Raw genomic sequence first — 22,762 nt, forward strand, 5'->3', positions numbered from 1 at the left:
GTGTGTCAGAGGCAATGAGATTGGCACAGGATAAAGCACGGTTTAGGGCTGTTGTACATGGGGTTGCTATGAGCCGCAAACGACTCGACGGCACGTAACAACAACAACAACAACTACCCTTTTCCTCTTAAATGTAATGGGGTTTATTGCTGCCATTTTGCTGTTTGGTTTTTGGGTCCTGTCCCCCCCCCCGCCCCCCTCCCCCGCCGTTGTTTCTGGTTACTATGGATCATCCAGTTTTTTCCTTTGGTGTCTCTGTGTGACGGACTTTCCACCGAATTTCTTGTAGATTTGATCTTGCTTTCACAAATTCCTTAAGCTTTTACTTTTCTTCAAATGGCCTCATTTCTCCTTTTATTTTGATGGATAACTTTGCTGGGTACAGGATCCTTGGTTGGTTTTTTTGTGTTGTTGTTTTTTTCTTTCAGCCTTCTGTATATGCCAAATCATTTTCGTCTTGCTTGCATAGAAATCATAATTTAATTGATTTTTTTTTGTTAAGTGACTCTGTTTTTCTTGACCTGCTTGTAGTATTCTTCTATCTTTATCTTTGATTTTAAAGAATTTGACTATGATATATCTTGATGTTTTCCTTTTGGAGTCTATGCTGTTTGGGATTCACTGAGCTTCTTGAAAGTAGATTTCTTCATTCTTCATAATATCTGGGAAGTTTACTTCTAGTACCTCTTACAAAGTTTTCGTGTTGTTTTCCCTGTCCCCATGATGTTCTGGGATTCTGATCATATGTATGTTGTTCCTTTTTATATTATCCAGGTGATTCTAACATTTTATTCATTTTCCTTCCACTCCTCTATGGGTCGCCCCCACCCCCAATATGTTCCTATTGGAGTTCTTGTCTTCCAGCTCACTGACTCTTTGTTCCGTCTTTTCTGTTCTGCTTTTTTCTGTCCCTCCAGCATATTGGGAACTTCTGTAATTTAGGTTTTTTTTATATTCTGGATTGCATTTACATGCATTTTTGTCGTTTCCAGTAATGTGTTGGCTGTATTCTCTTGATCTTATGATGATTTTTAAAATTCATATGTCTCTGTATTTATTGTTTCAAATCTATCTTACACCTTTTGTAATTCCTTCAGTAGTTGTTGATGCTCCTCCACATCAATATTTCTTCTGGCTCCCCATCTTTGGAGTATTCACTTTCTTTACAGCTTTCATTCTTCCTTCCATCATTTGTACCTTCTTCAGTAGCGTTTATATAACTCCATGTCAATATATTTATTCTATCTCTAGGTCTCTGGGATATTTATCAGATCTGCAATATATTTTTCTTTTTTTAAGAGAAGTCTTGTTTTTGTTTTTTCACAATGTTTGAAACAGCCTGCTGCTTTATTGACAGTATGTGACGTTTTCTTGATATGTGTTAGGCTGTTTCTGTTGTGTCTGTGTAGGTTGTTGAAAGTTCTTTATCTTTATGAAGCTATTAATTCGTTATAGGCTTAAAGTTTTCTCTTTATGGGCAAGGGCAATTCACTCTACTGGGGGTCCTTTCAGGTACTATAAAGTTGGAAAATTTTCCTTTCGTAAAGTCCTTTAAGTCTTCTCTACTCTGTAGTTCAGATCTGTAGGAATTTTACTTGAGTGTGGTCCATCTCTTCTAAAGTCTGTTATTGTCTTAGGTGGTCAGCAGTATGATCAGGCTCCCCAGCTGATGCAGTTTCACTTCAGGGGAGGCACAGACAGGCTCTTCCCAGAACCTCCATGTGCTCTCTTTAGTCACGTGCAGCCTGTAGTCTCTCACATGAATGTGGGCTACCTCTCCTAGAGTCTATTACTGTCCTTGGTGGTCCGCAGCAGAGTGTGTGACCAGCTTCCTCAACTGATAAAATTGTAAATATATTTATTCCCTATTTTTCATTACCAAATAGCAGTAAAACTTTATTTCCCCTTATTTTTATCTGAATGGAGCCTTACTGGTTTAGTAGGTTGGGGTTGTGTTGCCAAAAATGAAGCACTTATATCCATCAACTACTCTGACAAAGTCTCATACGACTTGGTACTCTGATGTCCTAGTGGGTAATAAGTTCTTCTGCCAACCCAAAGGCACACAGTGCAAATCCACCAGCCACTCCTCAGGAAATAAATGGGGAATCTCCTCGCATATGACTTACAGCCTCTGAAAATCAGCTGGAAGGTCAACTGTGAGTTTATATTCATTTAATGGCACATACCAACAACACAATATTTTTAGTCTACCTATTTATAGAAGCAAAACATCTTTCCTCTGATGCCTTATAAATTTTAAGCAAATATATTAGGAAGATAAGGGGGGAAAGTTCACCTTAGAAATGTGCTGGAATTCATTTGGAAGTTGATCTACCTGTTGTGTTATACAAAAAAGGCCTGAGTCCTGTTTTAAAACTGCCACTGGAGCTCAGGTCAAACTTTTGCCACCTGTCTGAGAACATATAGGCTGAGAATGATAGGGTTAACAACCCAATGGAAGCATTATGCAATAAGTAAAATAATTTAAAAGGAGATGTGGCTTTAGTGACTACTAAATTTTTCACTTTCCCCAGGATTATTTGAATTTCATTTGTAGAGTGAATCATGTTCTGAAAAAGATCTTTTATCCATTCAGTAAATATGTCTAAGCATCCACTTTATAGAAGGCACTGTGAGGATTGTAAGTATGATAGACAAATAGTCTAGAAAGGAATATGGGGTGGGAGACAAGGAAACACTCCTATTTGCCTGCATCTATATATACAACTGCTAACCCTGATTATACGTGTCCTGTGCGATGAGTCCTCTGGACCTACATTTAGCCTCTCCTCGCAGCTATAGTTGGTATTTCAGCCTCTGTCCAAGCAGCAAACAGTCAAGAGTTGTTCTCCCAGATTGATGAGAAGTCGTGGTATTCCTAATCCTCCCCTTGAGGATGCTGCCTGTCTCTTCTAGAACTCAAGCCCCGAGGGGTCAGAGCAGACATCGAATGCCCAGGCATGCTGGAGTCAGCCGAGCAGCTTCTGGTGGAGGACCTGTACAACCGGGTCAGGGAGAAGATGGACGACACCAGCCTGTACAACACCCCTTGCATCCTGGATCTGCAGCGGGCCCTGGTCCAGGACCGGCATGAGGCACCCTGGAATGAGGTGGATGAAGTCTGGCCTAACATCTTCATAGCTGAGAAGTAAGTCTGACTCCTGGGGGGTCAGAATGCTTTGGCCCATCCCTTTGGTAGTTGCCGGTAAGAGATGAAACTCCCCCAACTTTCACCCAGAGCCCCATAGCTCTGTCCAACAATTTGTTTCATTTTTATTTCTGTTAATTTTATTGTCTTTTGAATGAGAGTTAACAAAATAAATTGGTTTTTCATTCAAACAGTCATACACAATATGTTTTATCACATTCATTATAATGTCCACAATGTAATGACACTTTCCTCTTTGCCTCTCCATTATTAAAATCTTCATTAATTCTTCTGTCCTCTTATTTCCTCTCTTTGAAGCTAGCTTACCAAAATGGCTTGGAAAATATGCAACCAGAGTGCTCTTTGGAGGCAAAGATGACAAAATTTCACCTTTCATACTTTTGACATGTAGCTAAGTGAGACTTTTCCTTGGAAAGGGGCATCATGCTTAGAAACATGGAGGGTCAGCAAAGAAGAGGAAGATCACCAATGAGGTGGACTGACATGGTGACTTCAATAATGGATTCTAGTGTGTCAGAGATGATGAGGATGGCACAGGACAGGGCAAGGTTCAGGTTGGTTGTTCACAGAGTCACTATGAGTCATACTTGACTCAACAACACCTAACAACAACAACCACCACTGATACAGCCCTGCCCTTGGGGTAACCCTGGCCTTCTGGTCACTTACATACTAAGAACAGTAGGCAAAAAGTTGGCTACTTATCCTCTGCCCTCTTGCTATAGTCAGAGTTATGTCCAGATCTGGCTCTAGGCCTTCCTTACTGTCACCAAGTCTAGCCAATAAATTCCGAGCTATCCACACTGTCCCCTGACGTCTATAACTATTCTGCAAAAGGACACTTAGAACCACCAGCAATGCTTATCTGAAAATGTATTAGCACATGAATATGTTCACAATTCAGCATAAGGAATATAAAGACACCAAAGACTATATATACAGTACTTATCCTTTTGTGACTGAGTTAAAGAATTCCCATATAGAAATAGGTAAAGGGAGGTCATGATCAGACATTGGGTGTATTGCAGTTAACAATCTGCAATAGGATACACAGTATGAATTGAATTGAGGGGGAGGAAGAAAAGGAAAAAAGTTTTAAAAAATACTAATAAACAGAAAGTGGGTGGAAGAAATAGCAATATACAATAAGTGTTTGCTTAGATATTATAAAAAGTTAATTGCATCAATCAATGCTAATAAATGCCTGTGAATGATTGGAAAAGATCTATGCGATTTGTAAACTTTTGCTCAAATAAAATATATTTTTTTAAAAAGGAATATATACACAGCATGCTGATAATTTGGTACCTAATAATAACAGCATATAGAAATGCATGCACATTCTTTTGGGAAGGGGATGTTCTCTAGACTTCTATAAGCATGAATTATTTTCATTATTAGAAAATAAAAATATCATTTAAAAATAAAATACCCAACACCAACCATCTCATCAGTTTAGCAATGAAGTATAGGACAAAGCTAAACCCAGTCAAAAGCTCTCCAGATTCCTTCAAGGCCTTATATTTATGAGTAATTACATCATTGGTACTAATAAATTAATCAGTGAAGCCAATTTTTACTCATACATTGACTACTTAATGAGAGTTTTCCTCCATCTAATTACCCATATATACAGAAAAGAAGAAGCACCCATGGTAGAAAAGAGGTGAAATAATTACGGACATCGAGTCTTGTACTCATGGAATAATCCAGAACCCAAATCCCAGAGCTGGACCTCAGTCCTCAGTGACCCATAGATAGATCTGTATGTCCAAAACCATTCAGGTCTGTGGCCATGAGGACTTCAGTCCCCTCCAACTATTCCCAACTAAAGGCCTCTCTACTCTCTTTTGGACAAACCTGTATACAGGGCCTCTTGAGCTAAGCTCCACTTATATGGCTGCAGCAGAAAAGGATGCTGGACTAGGAACCAAAAATGCTGGTTCTTGTTTAGTCTTCTTCTTTCATAGTATTGAGGGTTATATAATCACTGTTGGATTCATTTTTACTATTTTCAAATGGGAGTAAAAATAGTTGGACTATCTACCTCAAGTTTATTATTAGGATGAAACTTTTTTAAAAGTTCCCATAAATATCCTTTGAAAAATATAGCATGCATATCAATATATAAAGTTGTTATTGTTGTTGTTGTTGTTATGTGCCGTCGAGTTGTTTGTGACTCATAGCGACCCTATACAACAGCCCTAACCTCTGCTCTGTCCTGTGCCAATCGCACTGTCTCTGACACTCCCATCCCAATTATCCCAGTCACTGAATCAATCCACCTCATACAGGGCCTTCCCCTCCTCCACTGTCCCTCCACCCTCCCAAGCATGATGTCCTTCTCCAAGGACTGGTCTTTCCTCAACAACACGTCCAAAGTATGTTAGACGGAGCCTCAGAATCCTTGCCTCCAAGGAGCCACCCAGTTTAACCCTTTCCAGGACAAATCTGTTTGTTTTCTTAGCAGTCCATGGTATTCTCAATACTCTTCTCCAGCAACACAGCTCAAAGGCATCAATTCCCCTTCTATCCTCCTTGGTCACTGTCCAACTCTCTGATGCATAACAAGTGATTGTGAAGATCATGGCCTGTATCAAACGCACCTTAGTCTCCAGAGAGACACCATTGCTCTTCAGTACTTTGGAGAGGTCCCTAACAGCAGACTTTCCCATGGCAATGCGCCTTTTAATTGCATGGCTACTAGTGTCAAGAGTGTTGACTGTGGAGCCAAGCAAACTAAAGCTGTGTACAATCTCAATCTCTTCACCACCCATCCTGATGCTGCCAATTGATCCAGTGGTGAGAATCTTTGTCTTCTTGACATTGAGCCTCAATCCATATTGGAGGCTGCAGTCCTTGACACTCTGCAGCAGGTGCTTCAGGTCCTCTTCAGTTTCAGCAAGCAGGGTTGTGTCATCTGCATAATGCAGATTGTTGATAAATCGTCCACCAATCTTGACCCCACATTTCTCCTCACAGAGCCCAGCCTCCCGGATAATCTGTTCTGCATATAGGTTGAAAAGGTATGGAGATAGGATGCATCCCTGGCGTACACCCTTCCCAATTTTGAACCATGCAGTGTTCCCTTGGTTTGCTCTGATGACCGCCTCCTGGTCCAAGTATAGGTTTCGCATTAGCACAATCAAGTGTTCTGGGATTCCCATTCTTCTCAGAGTCAGCCACAGTTTTTTATGATCTACACAGTCAAATGCCTTTGCATAGTCAATGAAACACAGATAGACATTCCTCTGGTATTCCCTGCTTTCAGCTAAGATCCATCTAACATCAGCTACAATATCCCTAGTACCACGACCCCTTCTAAACCCAGCCTGGACTTCTGGTAGTTCTCTGTTGATGTGCAGTTCCAGTCATTTTTGGATAATCGTCAGTAAAATCTTATTTGCATGTGAAATCAGTGAGATTGTTCTATAGTTTCCACACTCTGTTGGGTCACCTTTCTTTGGGATAGGAACAAATATAGATCTCTTCCAGTCAGTTGGCCAAGTGGAAAACAACTGGTTGTTCTCCAGATTTCTTGACACAACTTGGTGAGCACATCCAGGGCAGCATCTGTTAGCTGAAATATGTCAATTGGTATACCATCTATTCCTGGGGCCTTATTTTTTGCCATTTCCTTCAAAGCAGCCTGAACTTCTTCTTTCATCACCATAGGCTATTGTTCATATGTTGTTTCATGAAATTCTTCTGTGTCTGCCAATTCCTTTCGATACAGTGACTCAGTATATTCTTTCCATCTTCTTTTAATACTTCCTGGATCATTTAACATTCTGCAGAAAGCATCCTTGATTATAGCATATAATTACAGCACAGAGAGAGATCAGTTGGCCTGGTGGACAGAAAGTGATGCCCCAAGCCAAAGGTAGGTGACTGTAATCCATGGCCCTCAGGCCTGCCTTTAATTGTTTTTGGTGAAACATTCTTCTAGGTCATATAACCCTGGTATGTCCTCTTGCTATATAGAGGTAACTCGTGGTTGCTGTGAAGCTGAACACTGTAACTCTGATGTGTCAAATGCGAGAATGGTTACCCACAGTGGAGTGTTTGGTGGAGCTTCCTGATTAAAACAAGCTTGGAAGCAGGAGTGGCATCCACTTCCGTAACAGCTTGCCTCCTGAAACCCTGTGAACCTGGAGAAAGGATGAAAGTTTTAGAGGTGTCCAGGTCTTTCGTTCATAGGGTCGCTATGAATTGCTACAACTCGACAGCACTTAACAACAATATCGTATTGTTGTTGTTGTTGTTGTCTGCTACTTTTATGTCTTGGGTACTGCCTGTCTCTAAGGTGTGGAGATTTAGACTAGGCAACACTAAAGATGTGAAGGCTTCCTTGCTGGCCAGTCTTGTCCTCCTCTTCTCCCTGCCCTCTGCCTTGTTCCCCACATCTATCTATTGTCATGGAAAAGTTATGGGTTTCTTGCAATCATACTTGCAGTGGACTCTAGACACATTGTAGTTTACGTGGTACAGATGACGAAGCACTGTACTTACTGCTTGTTCCAAGGGAGTCCATTAGGACTCATCCGGAAGTGCCTTGAAAGAGAGAGTGACCTGATGATTTGCTTCCAAAAGGTCCTAGACTTGAAAATTCTCTGGAACAATTCTACTCCGTACACTTGAAACCACTAGGTGTAACAAGAACTAAAATAATCAGGTACATTTGGAAGCAGAGGAGGTGTTCGCCCAGCTGGGTGACCAAATCCTGGCCTGAAAGAAGCAGGCTCTCAGTCATGATAGTAATGCAGTGTGGTTCTCTCTCAGCTCTGAGTCTGTCAAAGATGTCCCTTCATCCCTTCCCCTCAGGAGTGTGGCTGTGAACAAGGGGAGGCTGAAGAGGCTGGGGATTACCCACATCCTGAATGCTGCTCATGGCACCGGTGTTTACACTGGTTCAGCCTTCTACACTGGCCTGGAGATCCAGTACCTGGGTGTGGAGGTAGACGACTTCCCTGAGGTGGACATCTCCCAGCACTTCCGAAAGGCTGCAGAGTTCCTTGACGAAGCCCTGCTGACCTACAGAGGTGAGCGAGACCTATCTGCTCCTGATGGTTAGAATTCCACAGGCAGGGGCAACAGGGGGGATATTTAGAAATACCTATACAACCTCCTGATTATCTGCTAGGTCTGGAAATTATCTTAAGGGTTTTTTTATCTTATTTTAAGAAGATAAAATATTATTATTCAACCAGTAAATATTTACTGAGGGTCTAACATGTCCTACAAGTCTGTAGGTGACACAAACAGTTTCATTTGATTGTTGTCACTGTGTACCGTAGAATCAGAACCGACCCATAGCTGACCCTCCAGTGGGTTTTCAGAGGGAGTTAATTGCTTGAGAGGAGATTGCCCACCCTTCTCCCTTCTCCCTTCTCCCACAGAGCAGCTAGTGGCCTCATCAAACCTCATGCCTTTGGGATTACTTTGCAGCTTCTTGCCACTAGGCCACCAGAGCATCATCTCTTATTTGACTACTAGCATAGAATTTGGTGATTCAAACTCACTCAGTGATACCATAGAAGAAAGGACTGGCAATCTGCGTCCACAAAGTTCACAGCCAAGAAGGCTACATAGAGCTGTTCTAATGATGTTGCCATTAGCTGGAATCCATTCAGTGGCAATGGATTTAGTTTGGTTTGGGATACACACCAAACACTGCTCTAGACACTGGAGTTACTATGGTAGAAGAGACTGACAAGACCCTGATCTTTGAATCTTACACTACAGTGAGAGGGAGGAAAAAAAAAAGAGCAAGAGGATTGTCAGATAATGAGAATGTGAAATAGTGATGCTAACTAGGTCAATGTGTTTGAGTGACTAAGTTGCTTCCTGGAAAGAGTGGTAGAGAAGGTCTCTCTGAAGAGCTGGTATTTAAAGGAGGAATAGTGTTGGTATATTTAAAGAATCAAAAGACTGGTGTGAATTAGTGTGGTGGATAAAGGTTAGAGTGGCAGGAGTCCAATCATACAGAAAGATACTCACCCATTCACTGCTGTGGAATCAGAAGCAACTTGAGCAGGACTTCAGAGGCTTTAAATCACATCCGAGGAGCTTGCCCGTCTTTCTCTCACAGAATGGCTGCTCTGCCTTTGTGTGGACAACATAACTCTCTAACTACTAGGCTACCAGAGCTCCGAATAGAAAGAAAAGGCCCAAGTAAAGAAGCCGAAAGGAGCCATGGGAAGACATTGGATGGACTGATTTAGTGTATCTTTTAGGAAGTTTGTTCTGTCTCCTGTGAATATTTTGGGTAGAAAGTTGAGAGTGGAAGTGGGGAGGGAAGTGCTGTGGCTATTGCTGTACTGCAGGTAAGAGATGATGGTGATTCATCTCCAGTTTACAAGGCAGAAGTCTCATTAGCCTATGCAAGGGGAGGAAAGACAGTTACACGTCCTGCTTTGCTCTGCTCTAACCATGTGACCTCAGACAATCTTCTCCATCCCTAGAAACCTCAGTTCCTCTATATGTAGAACAAAGATAAAAATACCTAGTCCTAAAATTGCTGTGGGGATTAAAAGAATAAATTGTGCATGAAGAGCTTCCCTGTCATAGCACCTGGTACAAAAGACATATTTAAGAAGTTACAGCTTTGCTCTCAAACCCAAACCAAACGCATTACCATTGAGTCGGCCCCCTAACCAATAGTGACCTTCTGTCAGGTTTCCAAAGCTGAAAATCTTAATGGAAGGACACTGCCCAACTGACTCTCCTGAGCCTCCTGTGCAGAGTATTATTTATCATCACCAAGAGCTTGAAAGAATAAGTTATACTTGAAAAAAAATGTTTAAAATTCTTTTCCCCCTCTCCATTGCTTATTGCTTATTGGAAGCAGGAGCGGCATCCACTTCCTAAATAACATTGCCTCCGGAAATTCTAGGAACCTTTGATAAATGTTGATAGTTGTAGAGGAGCTTTAGGCCTTTTGTTCATAGGATCGCTATGAGTCATGCTCGACTCGATGGCAATCAACAACAACAACCATTGCTTAAAAACAAAAATCCTTTTTAAGCAAATTACACAGACACATGCACAATAACGTTCACCATGGCCAAAAGGTGGAAACAACTTGAATACTCAACGAAAGAATGGACAAATAACATGTGGTCATACATAGTAGAGTATTACTCAGCCATGAAGAGAAATGAAATGCTAAGGGCTCTGCTGGCCTAGTGGATAGGTATGGAGTTGCCTGCTAACCCAAAGGCGAGTGGTTTGAATCTACCAGGTGCTGCTTTGGAGAAAATTGGGCAATCTCCTCCTTGGCAATTTATAGCTTCTGAAAAATCTTTTGGAGGGCTGTATTCATAATTTGTTCTTCTAAGATTAGTAGCAGCAGTTACAAGAAGTGCAGCGTCAACTGTGCCCTAAGTGTTTGATGTGCTGTACAGCCCCATGATCTCCATCACAACAGTCCCTCCTTTGTCCAGTTTCCTCACTACTCTATGTCCCTTGGGTTCAGTGGTTCACTAGAAGGTCTCCCAGAGACTCAGACCCATGAGAGGGTTTGCAGACCGGTTTTGCAGAGTGGTAAACATCATACACTGTCAGTTGCAGTGTAGCTGGAAAGCAGGTATCCTCAAAAAGAGTTAGCATTGAGGCTTATTATCTTACCCTAATCTTCTCTCCTTAGTATAAGTACTTCAGAACAAAACAAACAATTAATCCTTGGCTAGGAAAGACAGTTTAATGATTAACCTTTGACAACACAGAAGGCTCAACTATGAGTTGGTTCTGACTCAACAGCAATGAGGGAGACACACATGCCAGAACCTGGATGAACTTCCAAAACATTATGCTCAAATATTGTACAAGTTCACTTTAATGACCTATGTGGAATAGGCAAATCCCTCATGACAGAAAAGATTAGTGGATCCCTGGGGATAGGAAGAAGAAGAAAAAATGGGGATTGAAAAATAAATAAATAAAAGCAAGGACAGGGACAGGTAGAAGAAGTAAAACAATATGAACCATGCAATCACAGGGTTAATAAGAGAGAATAAATTGAGATTATTTAAGTGGCAGTAGTGTAAACGGGGAATAACCATGTTACAAGGTAGATAGATAGTTGTTCTTGCTGTGTGCTTTCAAGTTAGAGCTGACTCATAGCCGACCTTTAGTGGGATTTAAGGGGCAGTAAGTTGCACAGAAGGAGATTGCCTATTTTCTTTCCACTAAGCACCTACTGGATCTGAACCATTTGCCTTTGTGTTGGCAGCACAACTCTTTATCACCAAGCCACCAGAGCTACCTAGGCATATATATGTACACATCAACAGTATATTTTAATTTGATTTGACTGATGTCACCAACAGTTTTACTCCCTCCCATTATTTTTGCAACCATCAGTCAAATACCAACATGGTGAATGGCAAATAATGTTTTAGTGATGTTAGTTCTGATCGTATATGCTCCCTGAAAATATTTTGAGGTCCATAAGGGTCCACAGACTATATATTAAGAACCAGTATTCTAATTCAAGGAATGCTGGTGGCATAGTGGGTTATATAGTGGGCTGCTGAAGGCCACCAGTTCAAATTCATCATTTGCTCCACTAGAGAAGCAATCTAGATTGCATTAAGATGGACAGCCTCAGAAACCTGCTATGAGTAGGAATCAATGTGATGGCAGTGATTGGGGTTGTTGTTGTTGTTTTTGTTGTTGTTGTTGTTGTTGTTAGGTACCACCGAGTTGTGTATGACCCATAGCAACCTTGTGAACAACAGATCTAAATCTGTCCTATCATGTACCATCCTCACACTTCCTGACACATTAGAGCCTATGGCAGTCACCATGTCAATCCACCTGGTTGAGGGTCTTCCTCTCCTTCGATGACTCTCTGCCTTTCCGAGCATCATGTCCTGCTCCAAGGAATAGCCCCTCCTAGCAACATGCCCAAAGTATGTGAGGCAAATCTCTGTCTTCTTTACCTCCAAAGAGCATTCTGGCTGCATTTTCTCCGAGACATATTTGCTTGTCATATTTGGCAGTCCATGGGATGTTCAGTACTTTTATCCAACACCATAGCTCAAAGGAATAAATTTTTCTTCTGTCATCCCTATTCATTGTCCAGCTTTCAGATCATGATAAGTATTCAGAAAGACCATGGCCTGAATCAGACACATCTTAGTCCTCAAACTGACATCATTGTCAGAATTTGGAGAAGTCTCTACCTGTAGGCTTTCCCAATGTACTACATCTCCTTATTTCCTGACTGCTACTACCAAGGGTATTGATTGTGGGTCCAAGTAAGATGAAATTGGATTCAGGTTCATCTTAATTATGTATTATTTGTGATGTCAAAGATGCAGTGTTAATCATAAATCCTAGGCTTTCTCACTCTCTGGTTAATATGCTCATCTGCTGATCAAAAATTAGTGGTTTTAATCCACCCAAAGGAATCTTGAGGGTGTAGTGGAGAAATGCCTTGAAATCTGCTTCTGAAAACCCAATTTTCAGTAGAACACAGTTCAACTTGGACACACATGAAGTCTCATGAACTGAAGTCCACCAGATGGCAATTGGCTTGGAGTCAATTGTATCAGATGGGTTGACTGAGCCATTTTCAGCCTTCCAGCTTTACAGATATTATTAAAGTGATCCAAACAAACACTTTGGTTAGTATCTCTTATGTCAAGGAACATGGATCTGGTCATCTTCCTTGACTTCTTCTTGGGTCCATGACATGTGTGCTTTGATGGTAGAAGCCATTTGTGAAGCTCTACGAGCCTAACACCTTTATCTCTAATACCTGCACTATATGTAGTTCTGTTGCAGTACTTTCGCGTCTTCATTAGAAATATACAGGGTTTGTTTGCTTAAGTTACAAGTAGTTGGGACTGTAACCTGAATTGTCCAAAACAGGAAGAAGAGTGAGAAAGACAGTAGCCTCTTCCCATTAATATTTTCAGCTTCTAAAGGCCACTATGCAACAGACTTGACTTGATGGCAGGCAGTATATAACTGAGTAATAAAGCCTGGATCAACATGACCTACAGAATAAATGGGACAATTAATTATTTAGCAATTCAATAGTTCAATTTTATTTTTGTGTACATTTAAATCACACAAACAAGTTTGTCCTGGAGGGGGTGAAACCAGACTGCTCCTTGAAGGCAAGGATTCTGAAGCTCTCTCTGACATACCTTGGGCATGTAGCAAGGAGGGGCCAGTCTTTAAAGGGACATCATGTTTGGAAGGGTGGAGGGACAGCTCAGGAGAGGTGACTCTTGATGAAATGGATAGACTCAATGTCTGGGATAATGGAGGTAGATTTGTTAAAAAGAATGAGGTTGGTGCTCAACATAGAGAAGAGTTCATAGCTGTTGTCCATATGGTCACTATGAGTCACAAGTGACTCAATGGCACATAAGAACAAAAAAAAAACTGTCAAGTCAAGTCAGAACAGACCCACAGGTGACCCTTCAGTGGGGGCATTCAGAGGAAGTTATCATATGGGAGGAGATTGGCCATCTTTCTCCAGTAGAGCAGCTGGTGGATTCAAATTGTTTGCCTTTGGGTTGCCCGAACAACAACTTACCACTATGGTACCATCAGGTGATCAAGAGACATATTGCTTTGGGCAAGTCCATTGTCAGGGACTTCTTCAAAATACTGAAGAGCAAGGACATCAATTTAAAGACTAAGGTGCACCTGATTCAGGTCATGGTCTTTTCAATCACTTACTACATCTTTGAGAGCTAGACAATGAGTAAGGATTGACAGAAGAATTGATGTCTTTGAGTTGTGGTGCTGGAAAAGAGTACTAAGAGTGGACTGCCAAAAGAATGAACAGATAGGTCTTAGAAGAAGTGAAGCCAGAGTGCTCCTGAGAGGCAAGGCTGGCAAAGCTTTGACTCACATACTTTGGATAAGCTATTCCTTGGAAAGGGATATGGTGCTTGGAAAGTTGGAGGAGGGTCAGTGAAGTAGAGATAGACCCCCAACATGATAGACTGACATAGTGACTGCAGCAATGGACTCAAGTGTGTCAAAGTTGGTGAGGATGACACTGGCAGGACAGGATTCAGGCTTGTTCTTCTAAGGGTCATAATAAGTGGACTCTATTCTGTAGCACCTAACAACAATAGCTAGTTCAGAGAGTCCAGGGCTTTGAACTGAGATCCCTGTACAACCCCAAGGCTGAGTGGAGATCTCTCATTTGGGTGGCCCTGATATTGCTATATTTTCTTTAAAACACTGACTTTTCTAGAAACTGTCCCTCAGTTCTCTATGATGTCCACCCACATGAAGGGGAAAAAATGGAGGGGTAGGAAGACTATTGTTTTGATCAAAGTGGTGTTGAATGGATCTGTCAAATATTTTGTGGCAAAGGATTTTTGTTCCATTTTCTTTCCTTGGGGTTGGAGACCATAAATAGATGTCCCCTGCCAGTCTAGAGGTGGGTACAGGGGGCAACATGTGTAGACTCTGTCAGATGCTGGCCGCTGTCCTCCCACAGTGCTGGTACACACACAGAGGAACTCCTGAACACCTTCTGGAACCAAGAGTGAAAGCTAGTAAGAGGGAGGTGGGGTAGGAGCGTGCTCAGGTGGGGTGGGATGCAGGGTGGTGTGCAGAGGGGAGCAGGACAGATTCCATTCAGGGTTAATGAAGGCAATGTCCCCCCATGCTTGTGCCAAGCTGGGCATCCCTGGCCAGGAGCGAATGCAACAGTGCCTGCTGGCCAGTGTGCTCTCTCTGCTGGGGCCTGAGGCCATTGGGACCAGATGAGGTCACGGTCCCTTGCAGCGCTAACACACAATGCAGCGGATTGATTCCTCTTCCCTTGCTGCCTCACCAAGCCTTTCAGTCTTGCCTGCCTGCTTCTCTGCATCCCTGCCAGAGAGGGGAAAGGACGATTGGTGCTTTGTGCTTGGTTAGTTTTAACATTTGGTTGAGAGGCTTTCTATATTTCTAGAACTGCTTCCTGAGGTGAAGTTTCTGCATTTTCCTCACATCTAAAAGGCTTTTGAGGGACCCCTAGTAGTTAAGTTGCTATAACAGCATCCAGTGGTTCTGAGGGAAAAAGACCTGGCCATTTCCTTTGGTAAAGATTTGCAAACAAACAACAAAAACTAAAGCAAAAGTGCCCTGTGTGGCTGTCCTATCAGAACCCAGGTAACTGACCCTTTAGCTGTAAATGGAACAGGAAGAAATGGGTTTTCTAAAGCTGCCAACTGAACAAGAGGAGATTGTCCATCTTTCACCTGTGGAACCTACAGGTGGATTGAACCACCAGCGAGATGAAGCATTTGGATCCCAAGAAAGTCCCAAGTAGAAGCAGTTTCACTCTGTGATATGAGACCACTATCAAAAGGAATCCAGTCCCTGCTACATTCAACAACATGATGCTTTGAAATCAACTCCTGCTGACTGAGATGAAGGAACTGGAGCTCGAGTGTGGGACATGTTACTTCACATAGTGGAGGCTCTTGTTTACATTTTACAAATGGGGAAACTGAGGTCCCTGGAAGGTTAAGTGACTTTGTCACAATGCAATAACTCATATTATCTGGGGTTACTAACTATTACCTTGTTACTAAAACCATCTCAAATTATGTAATATGTAGCAAAAGTATCAATTAAAATACCCAAGAAAGAAGAAGAGGAAAAAATTCAGGAAAGAATCCAAAGGCAGGGATGTAATTGATTCCAGGATGGTTCTGGATCAAGGGCAGGATAGCGCTGTTGGTTGCAATCTTCTTTTTTTTTTTCACCTCTGATAGAATATGATCCTCCACAGGCCACACAATTTCATGTTAATTTCCTGCCTCATTCTCAGTTCAAAATTCCCTGGAGAGAGAATTAAATTGGCAGCCTCTGGTCATATGTCTGAATTCATAGGGCTTTCCAAGGCCTTTCAAAACAAAACTGTTCGAGTTATGACGCTGAAGAACAGTACTGGATATAGCATGGACTGACTGCCAGGTTTGTCCTGGAAAGGGTTGCTCCTTGGAGACAAAGATTTTGAAACTTCATTGTCTCCAATATTTTGGGCACATTGTAAGGAGGAGATAGTTCTTGGAAGAGTGGAGTGACAGTGCAGTAGAGGAAGACCCTGGATGGGATGGATTGACACTGACTGTAGCTATAAGGGCAGGTGTGTCAGACCGTGAGCTTGATTCAGGATAGGGTAAGGTAAGGTTCAAAGCCATTGTTCACAGGGTCACTAAGTGTCACAGTGGACTCGATAGCATGTAACAACAGTCATACATCTCCCCAAATTCTGCGAGGGAGTAGTAATGGTGGTTGTTCTGAACAAGGGCATCAGTGTTTTCTGGATGAGGGTAGGGTCCGGTCTACATTCTGAGACCTGGTAGGGGGTTGAGGTGGGGTGGAGGAGAACATGAGCTGAGCATATACAACACAAGTGTCTGCTCCATTATCATCACTAGCATGCCGAGAATCTGAATGTGAAATCAGTTTACAGAAGTTCAATGCATTCTGCACTGAACTTCTCAAATTTTAAAACACAGGAACCACATCAAGAGTCAAGTCTGCTGCTAACCCAAGCAGTGGCTGTGAAGCTTATTCTCGATCTTAAAGACATTTTACTGCTTAACAAATCTACTGACTTCAGTGTGCAGGTCATCTCCTCAAGTTGTGCGGAGTAGGCTACACAGCCATCAGGAAGGGTCCCCTGCCTAACCAGAGAAAGAAAAGCTTATCACTGCTTTCACTGAAGAGAGTGGGTCCCAGAATCCATTTACCTTTCCCTTGTCCATTGGGATTTCCTTGGGGCCCCTTGGAGAACTCTCCAGAGTTTAAGGAACAACATGGGAAAACATGATTCTGACCAGAATGGGTTTAAGCAGTGTTTGGTGCCTTTCTGGAGAAGACTAGCTGATCCTGTCTTCAGGTGACCTGGCTTGTTGGTTCTACTTCCAAGGGAGGAGAATGAAACTTTGGGACTATCAGTTGTGGATTATTACCTGGTCAGACAGTTAAGGAGGTGGGTGGAGGACTTTAGTAGGGGACAGTTGAAGAATATCATTATTAGCTATTGTCGAGCTGGTCCAAGGTGCACAATGGGATCAGACCATTGCAATTCACAGGTGGGTTTTACCAAGGCTTTCTCCTTAGTCCATCTTAGTCTGAAATGTTCCCCAAAACCTGTTCATCATCACAAAACATGCAACCCTTCATGGACAGATGAGTAGTGGCTATTCTTCAGGTGCATTGGCTGGACATGGACCCCAGGTCTCCCACATAAAAGGAGATAATACTACCAATGAACAACCATCGCCCCAAGGAGAGTAAAGAAACGGAATCTATAGATGCGGTTTTAGTGGCTTTCATTCTGATTTCTTACCTTCCTAACATGGCTGATGGCTCCTGGCAATGATGCCTTTCAATCCTCTCCAGTCTTGCCTGTCTCTGACCTCCTGTGGATAAACACATGACCCTAACCTGTGCAAAGCTATAGTAACAAAAAGGTCTCTCAATCCCCTCTCCCACCACATTGTTAGGTAGGACTCTCCACCAATTTAACAAATATCTGCCAAATTGTTGGCAGGCAGATTAATGACCGCCTGGAGAAAGGTCTCCAGTGGTTCTTCTCTGCCTTTTAAATAATTTCTCAGATAAAGGCACAGAAGGAATGCTTATCAAGTTATGAAGAATGCAGTGCAGACGGGGTGGCAGGAGACAATTTATCTGTTGATGATAGACTTGCAAATATTTCTGTAGTCCACAACTAAAAAAATATTTAATAGGAACTTATAATATTTTACATATGTTTAAGAAATGCTACTAGAGATACCAGGGGTAAGAGCAGTTTTGTTTAAAAGTGTGACAGGCTTTATAAGAAGATATAAAAGATAATTCAAGTTCATTGTGCAATGTATCCACCCACATTGCATGCTTCAATGGCATCAGGAAGGACCCAGTGTCCAGATCTAGGGTGTTCAGGGGACCGTGTTGCTCTCTGTGGATCAGTTCTAACCTAAAGTACATTGCTTTATCCTGGAGATAATTTCTCAGAAAAAAAAAATCTCAATAATATAAAGTTAGACTTAGGGAAGCATGATTAGAATAGTAACTTCTTGTGGTTGTTATGTGCCGTCAAATGGCTTGAGAATAGTAAGGGAACATGAGATTATGTTTAAGAAGTGATTAGAACGAATCAGAATAACCTAGAAAGGAACAAAACCTTTTTCTTTTTTCTTCCGTAGGAATATGATAGTTACCTACTGAAGGATTTTTTTCTTTTTTAAATAAAAGATCTAGTGCATACAGATATATTCTTATTGAATGCCAGTGGTCAAGCACTGGCTGTATGCTAAAGAAAACCATATTTGGCCTAACAAAAGAATAAACTTCCCAAAAATTAGATAGATCTAAATATGGAGAAGGGTGTAAGTGTGTGTATGATGGTGACATGTCAGTCTCTAGGAGCATTCTAGTGCAAACGGAACCCAGCCAGTGAATTCTAAAATAGCCCGAGAGCTTAAACTGTGTCTTCTGTGACCCTCTCCAGCGTCAAGATCCTACCTTTCTTGATACATTTTCTCAGTTTCTCATTTGTCTTCTCCTTTGCCTGTTTACCACATTCTTTATTTTTATCCCTTGTGTTCAATTTGACGGGTAGAGAAATACATTCAGGTGTTTCAAAAGCGGAGACTGTGGTTGTTAATTTTTTCCCCACCCCAAGCACCACAGACAATGGTTATAAACACAACAGCCTCCCTGCATGGTTTTAACATTCTAGGTCCCCATCTGTAATCTGAGGACAATGGTGCTTATTCCTCAGGTGATATGCGCATGGACAAATACCAGAGGCATAGTGAACACGTGAAGGCCAGCACATCAAAGCACCACTTTTTTTTTTAACTACAGGGAAGCTGCTGTAGTTGTGCTGCGATCCCTTTGGCTACTCAAGTTTAATGTTATTGTTGTAAGTTTAATGTTAACGGTGTTAGCTCTAACTCGTAGCAAACTAAGAATAACAGAATAAAATGCTGTCCTATCCTTTGTCATCCTTATTATTTGGATTCATAGTTGTATCCATTTATGGTCTCTGTCCAATTCATTGAGGATTTCCTTCCATTTTCTAATTACTGGTCTCTTGAGACTGGTCATGTGTCCAAAGGAAGAGAGCAAAAGTCTCAAGAACCTCACATCCTAGGAGCATCCTGGCTGTGTTACTTCTAAGAATGACTCATCCCTTCAGAAAGTAGAATAGCCAGTGGCTCTCTGTTGCCTCATATATTCATTCACACTCAGGAGTGCCTTAATGTCTCCGTTTCCTTTGCAGGGAAAGTCTTGGTCAGCAGCGAAATGGGCATCAGCCGGTCTGCAGTGCTGGTGGTGGCCTATCTGATGATTTTCCACAACATGGCCATCCTGGAGGCCTTGATGACCGTGCGGAAGAAGCGGGCCATATACCCCAACGACGGCTTCCTGAGGCAGCTCCGAGAGCTCAACGAGAAGCTGATGGAGGAGAGGGAGGAGGATGACGGTGGGGAGGGAGGAGAGGCCGAGGACGGTGAGGATGAGGACCCCGGGAGCACCATGGGGGCCCGCGTGCACGGCCTCACAGTGGAGGAGGAGGACGACCTGGCCAGTCACCTGAGTGGTTCCTCGCTGGGCAGGGCCAGCCGGGCCTCCAAGCCCCTCACCCTCATCGACGATGAGGAGGAGGCGAGGCTGTACGAGGAGTGGAAGAAGGAGCAAGGTTTCCCCACAGGAAAGGTCCCCCAGGCAGGAGATGGCCGGCACTCAGCCTCCTCGGGCCTGGAGGACGAGGACGTGGAAAGCATCATCCACGAGTGGCAGAGCCGAAATGAGCGCTATGAGGCGCAAGCGCACCAGAGGAGGTGGGGCAGGGAGGAGGAAGAGGAGGAGAGCGAGGCAGGCTCATTCATGGGGCGCAGGCGGAGGCACACGCTGAGCGAGAGCAGCACGTCCACGCAGAGCATGCGCAGCAGTGACGTCCGCGTCCTGACGCAGCAGCTGGGACGGAGCAGCCAGGAGGGGCCCGGGCGGCGTCGCTCTGACTCGGTGTCCACGGAGAGCACCTGGGACATGTGGAACGAGAGGCTGCAGGAGATCGAGAAGGAAGCCTCCCGCGAGTACCACGCCCGGAGCAAGATGGCCCAGGCGGACCCCAGCTCCGAGGCAGGGGGCCGGGTGCGCGAAGACGACGAAGAGAGTGTGGCCTCGGAGGCCAGCTCCTTCTATAACTTCTGCAGCCGCAACAAGGACAAGCTCACGGCCCTAGAGAGGTGGAAGGTCAAGAGGATTCAATTTGGGTTTCACAAAAAAGATGCGGAGACAGGAGAAGGAAGCAGTGAGCCGGGAGCCGAGGGGGCCGAGGGGGAGAAGGACCTCTCAGATGTCAACCTGACAGCCTACCAGGCCTGGAAACTGAAGCACCAGAAGAAGGTGGGCAACGAGAACAAGGAGGAGGTGGTGGAGCTCAGCAAGGGCGAGGACTTGGCCTTGGCCAAGAAGAGGCAGCGGAGGTTGGAGCTGCTGGAGAGGAGCCGGCAGACGCTAGAGGAGAGCCAGTCCTTGGGAAGCTGGGAGGCAGGCAGCTCGGCCACCAGCATGAGCATCCGCTTGTCTGCGTTCTCGTCTGCGGCCCCTTCGGTGGTCAGTGCTGATGGAGACACAGCGTCAGTCCTCAGCAGCCAGAGCCACCGCTCCCACCTGTCTCAGGCGGCAAGCAACCCCACCACCCCCCTGCCTAACCTGCCAGTGGGGCCTGGAGACACCATCTCCATCGCCAGCATACAGAACTGGATTGCCAACGTGGTCAACGAGACGCTGGCCCAGAAGCAGAATGAAATGTTGTTGCTGTCCCGTCCGCCTTCCTCTGCAAGCCTGAAGGCAGGACCTCTGGGGGATGACCAGATCTCCATGTTCAGTGGACAGAGCCAGATGAGACTCAGCTCAGACAGGCAGTCTGTGTTGTCTTCCAACACCACGCAGAGCTTGGGGTCCCAGGGCAGGGGGAGTAGAGTGACTGGGACCAGCAAGCCCATCTACAGCCTCTTCGCAGACAACGTGAACCTGAAGGAGCTGGGCCGGAAGGAGAAGGAGATGCAGATGGAACTGCAGGAGAAGATGTCCGAGTACAAAATGGAGAAGCTGGCTTCAGATCACAAACGCAGCTCCCTTTTCAAGAAGAAGAAGGTCAAGGAAGATGAAGAGGATGAAGTTAGTGACAGGAATGAGGACACTGACAGTGCCATCGGAAGCTTCCAATACTCCTCTCGCAGCAATTCCCAAAAACCTGAAACGGACACCTCTTCCTCTCTGGCCATCTCTGATTATTGTAGAGGTGATGGCAGGGCTGACAGAGAAAAAGATTGTAGCATTAATAAGTGGCTCAGTGGCCTCAGAGCAGAGGACAAGTCTCCTCCGCAAAGCGATTGGTCAGGTAGCTCCAGAGGGAGGTACACCAGATCGTCCACGCTCCGGGAGACAGAGTCTAAATCCTCCAGTTACAGATTCTCCAAGTCCCAGTCAAAAGAACAGGACACCTCCTCCTTCCAGGAGGGAAATGGCAGCTCTGTCAGAAGCACTTCCCGGTTCTCTTCTTCCTCCACCAGAGAGGGCAGAGAGATGCACAAGTTCTCCAGGTCCATGTTCAGTGAGACCTCAAGTTCCCGAGAGGAGAGCCCGGAGCCCTACTTCTTCCGCCGGACCCCTGAGGCCTCTGATGAGGAAGAGTCTCCAGAGCCTCGGCATGGAAGGTGGGCCAGACCCAGGGACTGGGAAGATGTAGAAGAGTCATCCAAATCTGATTTTTCAGAATTTGGAGCTAAGAGAAAGTTCACTCAGAGCTTCAAGAGGTCTGAAGAGGAAGGAGAGAAGGAGAGGATGGAAAGCAAAGAAGAAGGGAGGTTTGCTTCAGGGCGGCGGTCCCAGTATCACAGAAGCACTGACGGAGAGGAAGAGGGAGAGATGGACGATGAAGCCATCATTGCTGCATGGAGACGTCGACAAGAAGAAACCCGGACTAAATTGCAGAGAAGAAGGGAGGATTAGGCCGAGCAAGGCCAACCTGTAAGAGACCCGGACAACAGGAAGGAGCCACACAGCTTAGCACAAGTCTCAGGGCACACATTGCCAACACCTGCCAAGGTGAGGTTTGGATGCTGGACCAACTGGCCCCATTTACCTGTTGCCCAATGGCCTCTGAGATTTGGTGCTTCCGTTGTGTATGTGGTATGTTCCGTGGAGACTAGAGATGTGCACTTGAAAAGGCAATATAGTTTGTTGAGAAACTCCATCTTACCTCCAGGAAGGTCATGAATGCAGGACACGATGCTGGTTGTAGAAGTTTTATAGTTTTATAATGAGAGCCAGTAAATCTCCTGGGGCAAGTCTAACCTCTCCTGTACATGCTGGGTTCTGGTTGTTTCTTTTGAACGTTTTGGATCCCCATTAAACTGGAATACTGTAAAACATTTCTCATTTGGTCACTTTTAACTCTTTGGAAAGTAGAGGGGAATATCAGTGTGTCAGATGAATTATCACGATGTAACCACCTCTCAATCAGCAAGTCTCTAGACTACACTATCATCCCATTATCAAGATTAATAATTATTCTGGCTGTGATAG

At 43.9% G+C, this 22,762-nt stretch overlaps 1 protein-coding gene across 1 annotated transcript in view; it reads left to right on the forward strand.

The window, feature by feature from the left end:
* The window catches only part of DUSP27 (dual specificity phosphatase 27 (putative)), a 64,254-nt gene extending 42,068 nt beyond the window's left edge, over positions 1-22,186 (forward strand). Inside the window, exons 3-5 of the mRNA XM_006887391.1 lie at positions 2,920-3,151; positions 7,997-8,214; positions 19,446-22,186. Coding sequence (XP_006887453.1) covers positions 2,920-3,151; positions 7,997-8,214; positions 19,446-22,186 — 3,191 coding nt within the window. The remainder of the gene's footprint in view (positions 1-2,919; positions 3,152-7,996; positions 8,215-19,445) is intronic.
* Positions 22,187-22,762: the final 576 nt, after the last annotated feature.

This window comes from Elephantulus edwardii, unplaced genomic scaffold (assembly GCF_000299155.1).
Source record: "Elephantulus edwardii isolate Elephantulus edwardi_28Jun2011 unplaced genomic scaffold, EleEdw1.0 scaffold00057, whole genome shotgun sequence".
Taxonomy (NCBI): Eukaryota; Metazoa; Chordata; class Mammalia; order Macroscelidea; family Macroscelididae; genus Elephantulus; species Elephantulus edwardii.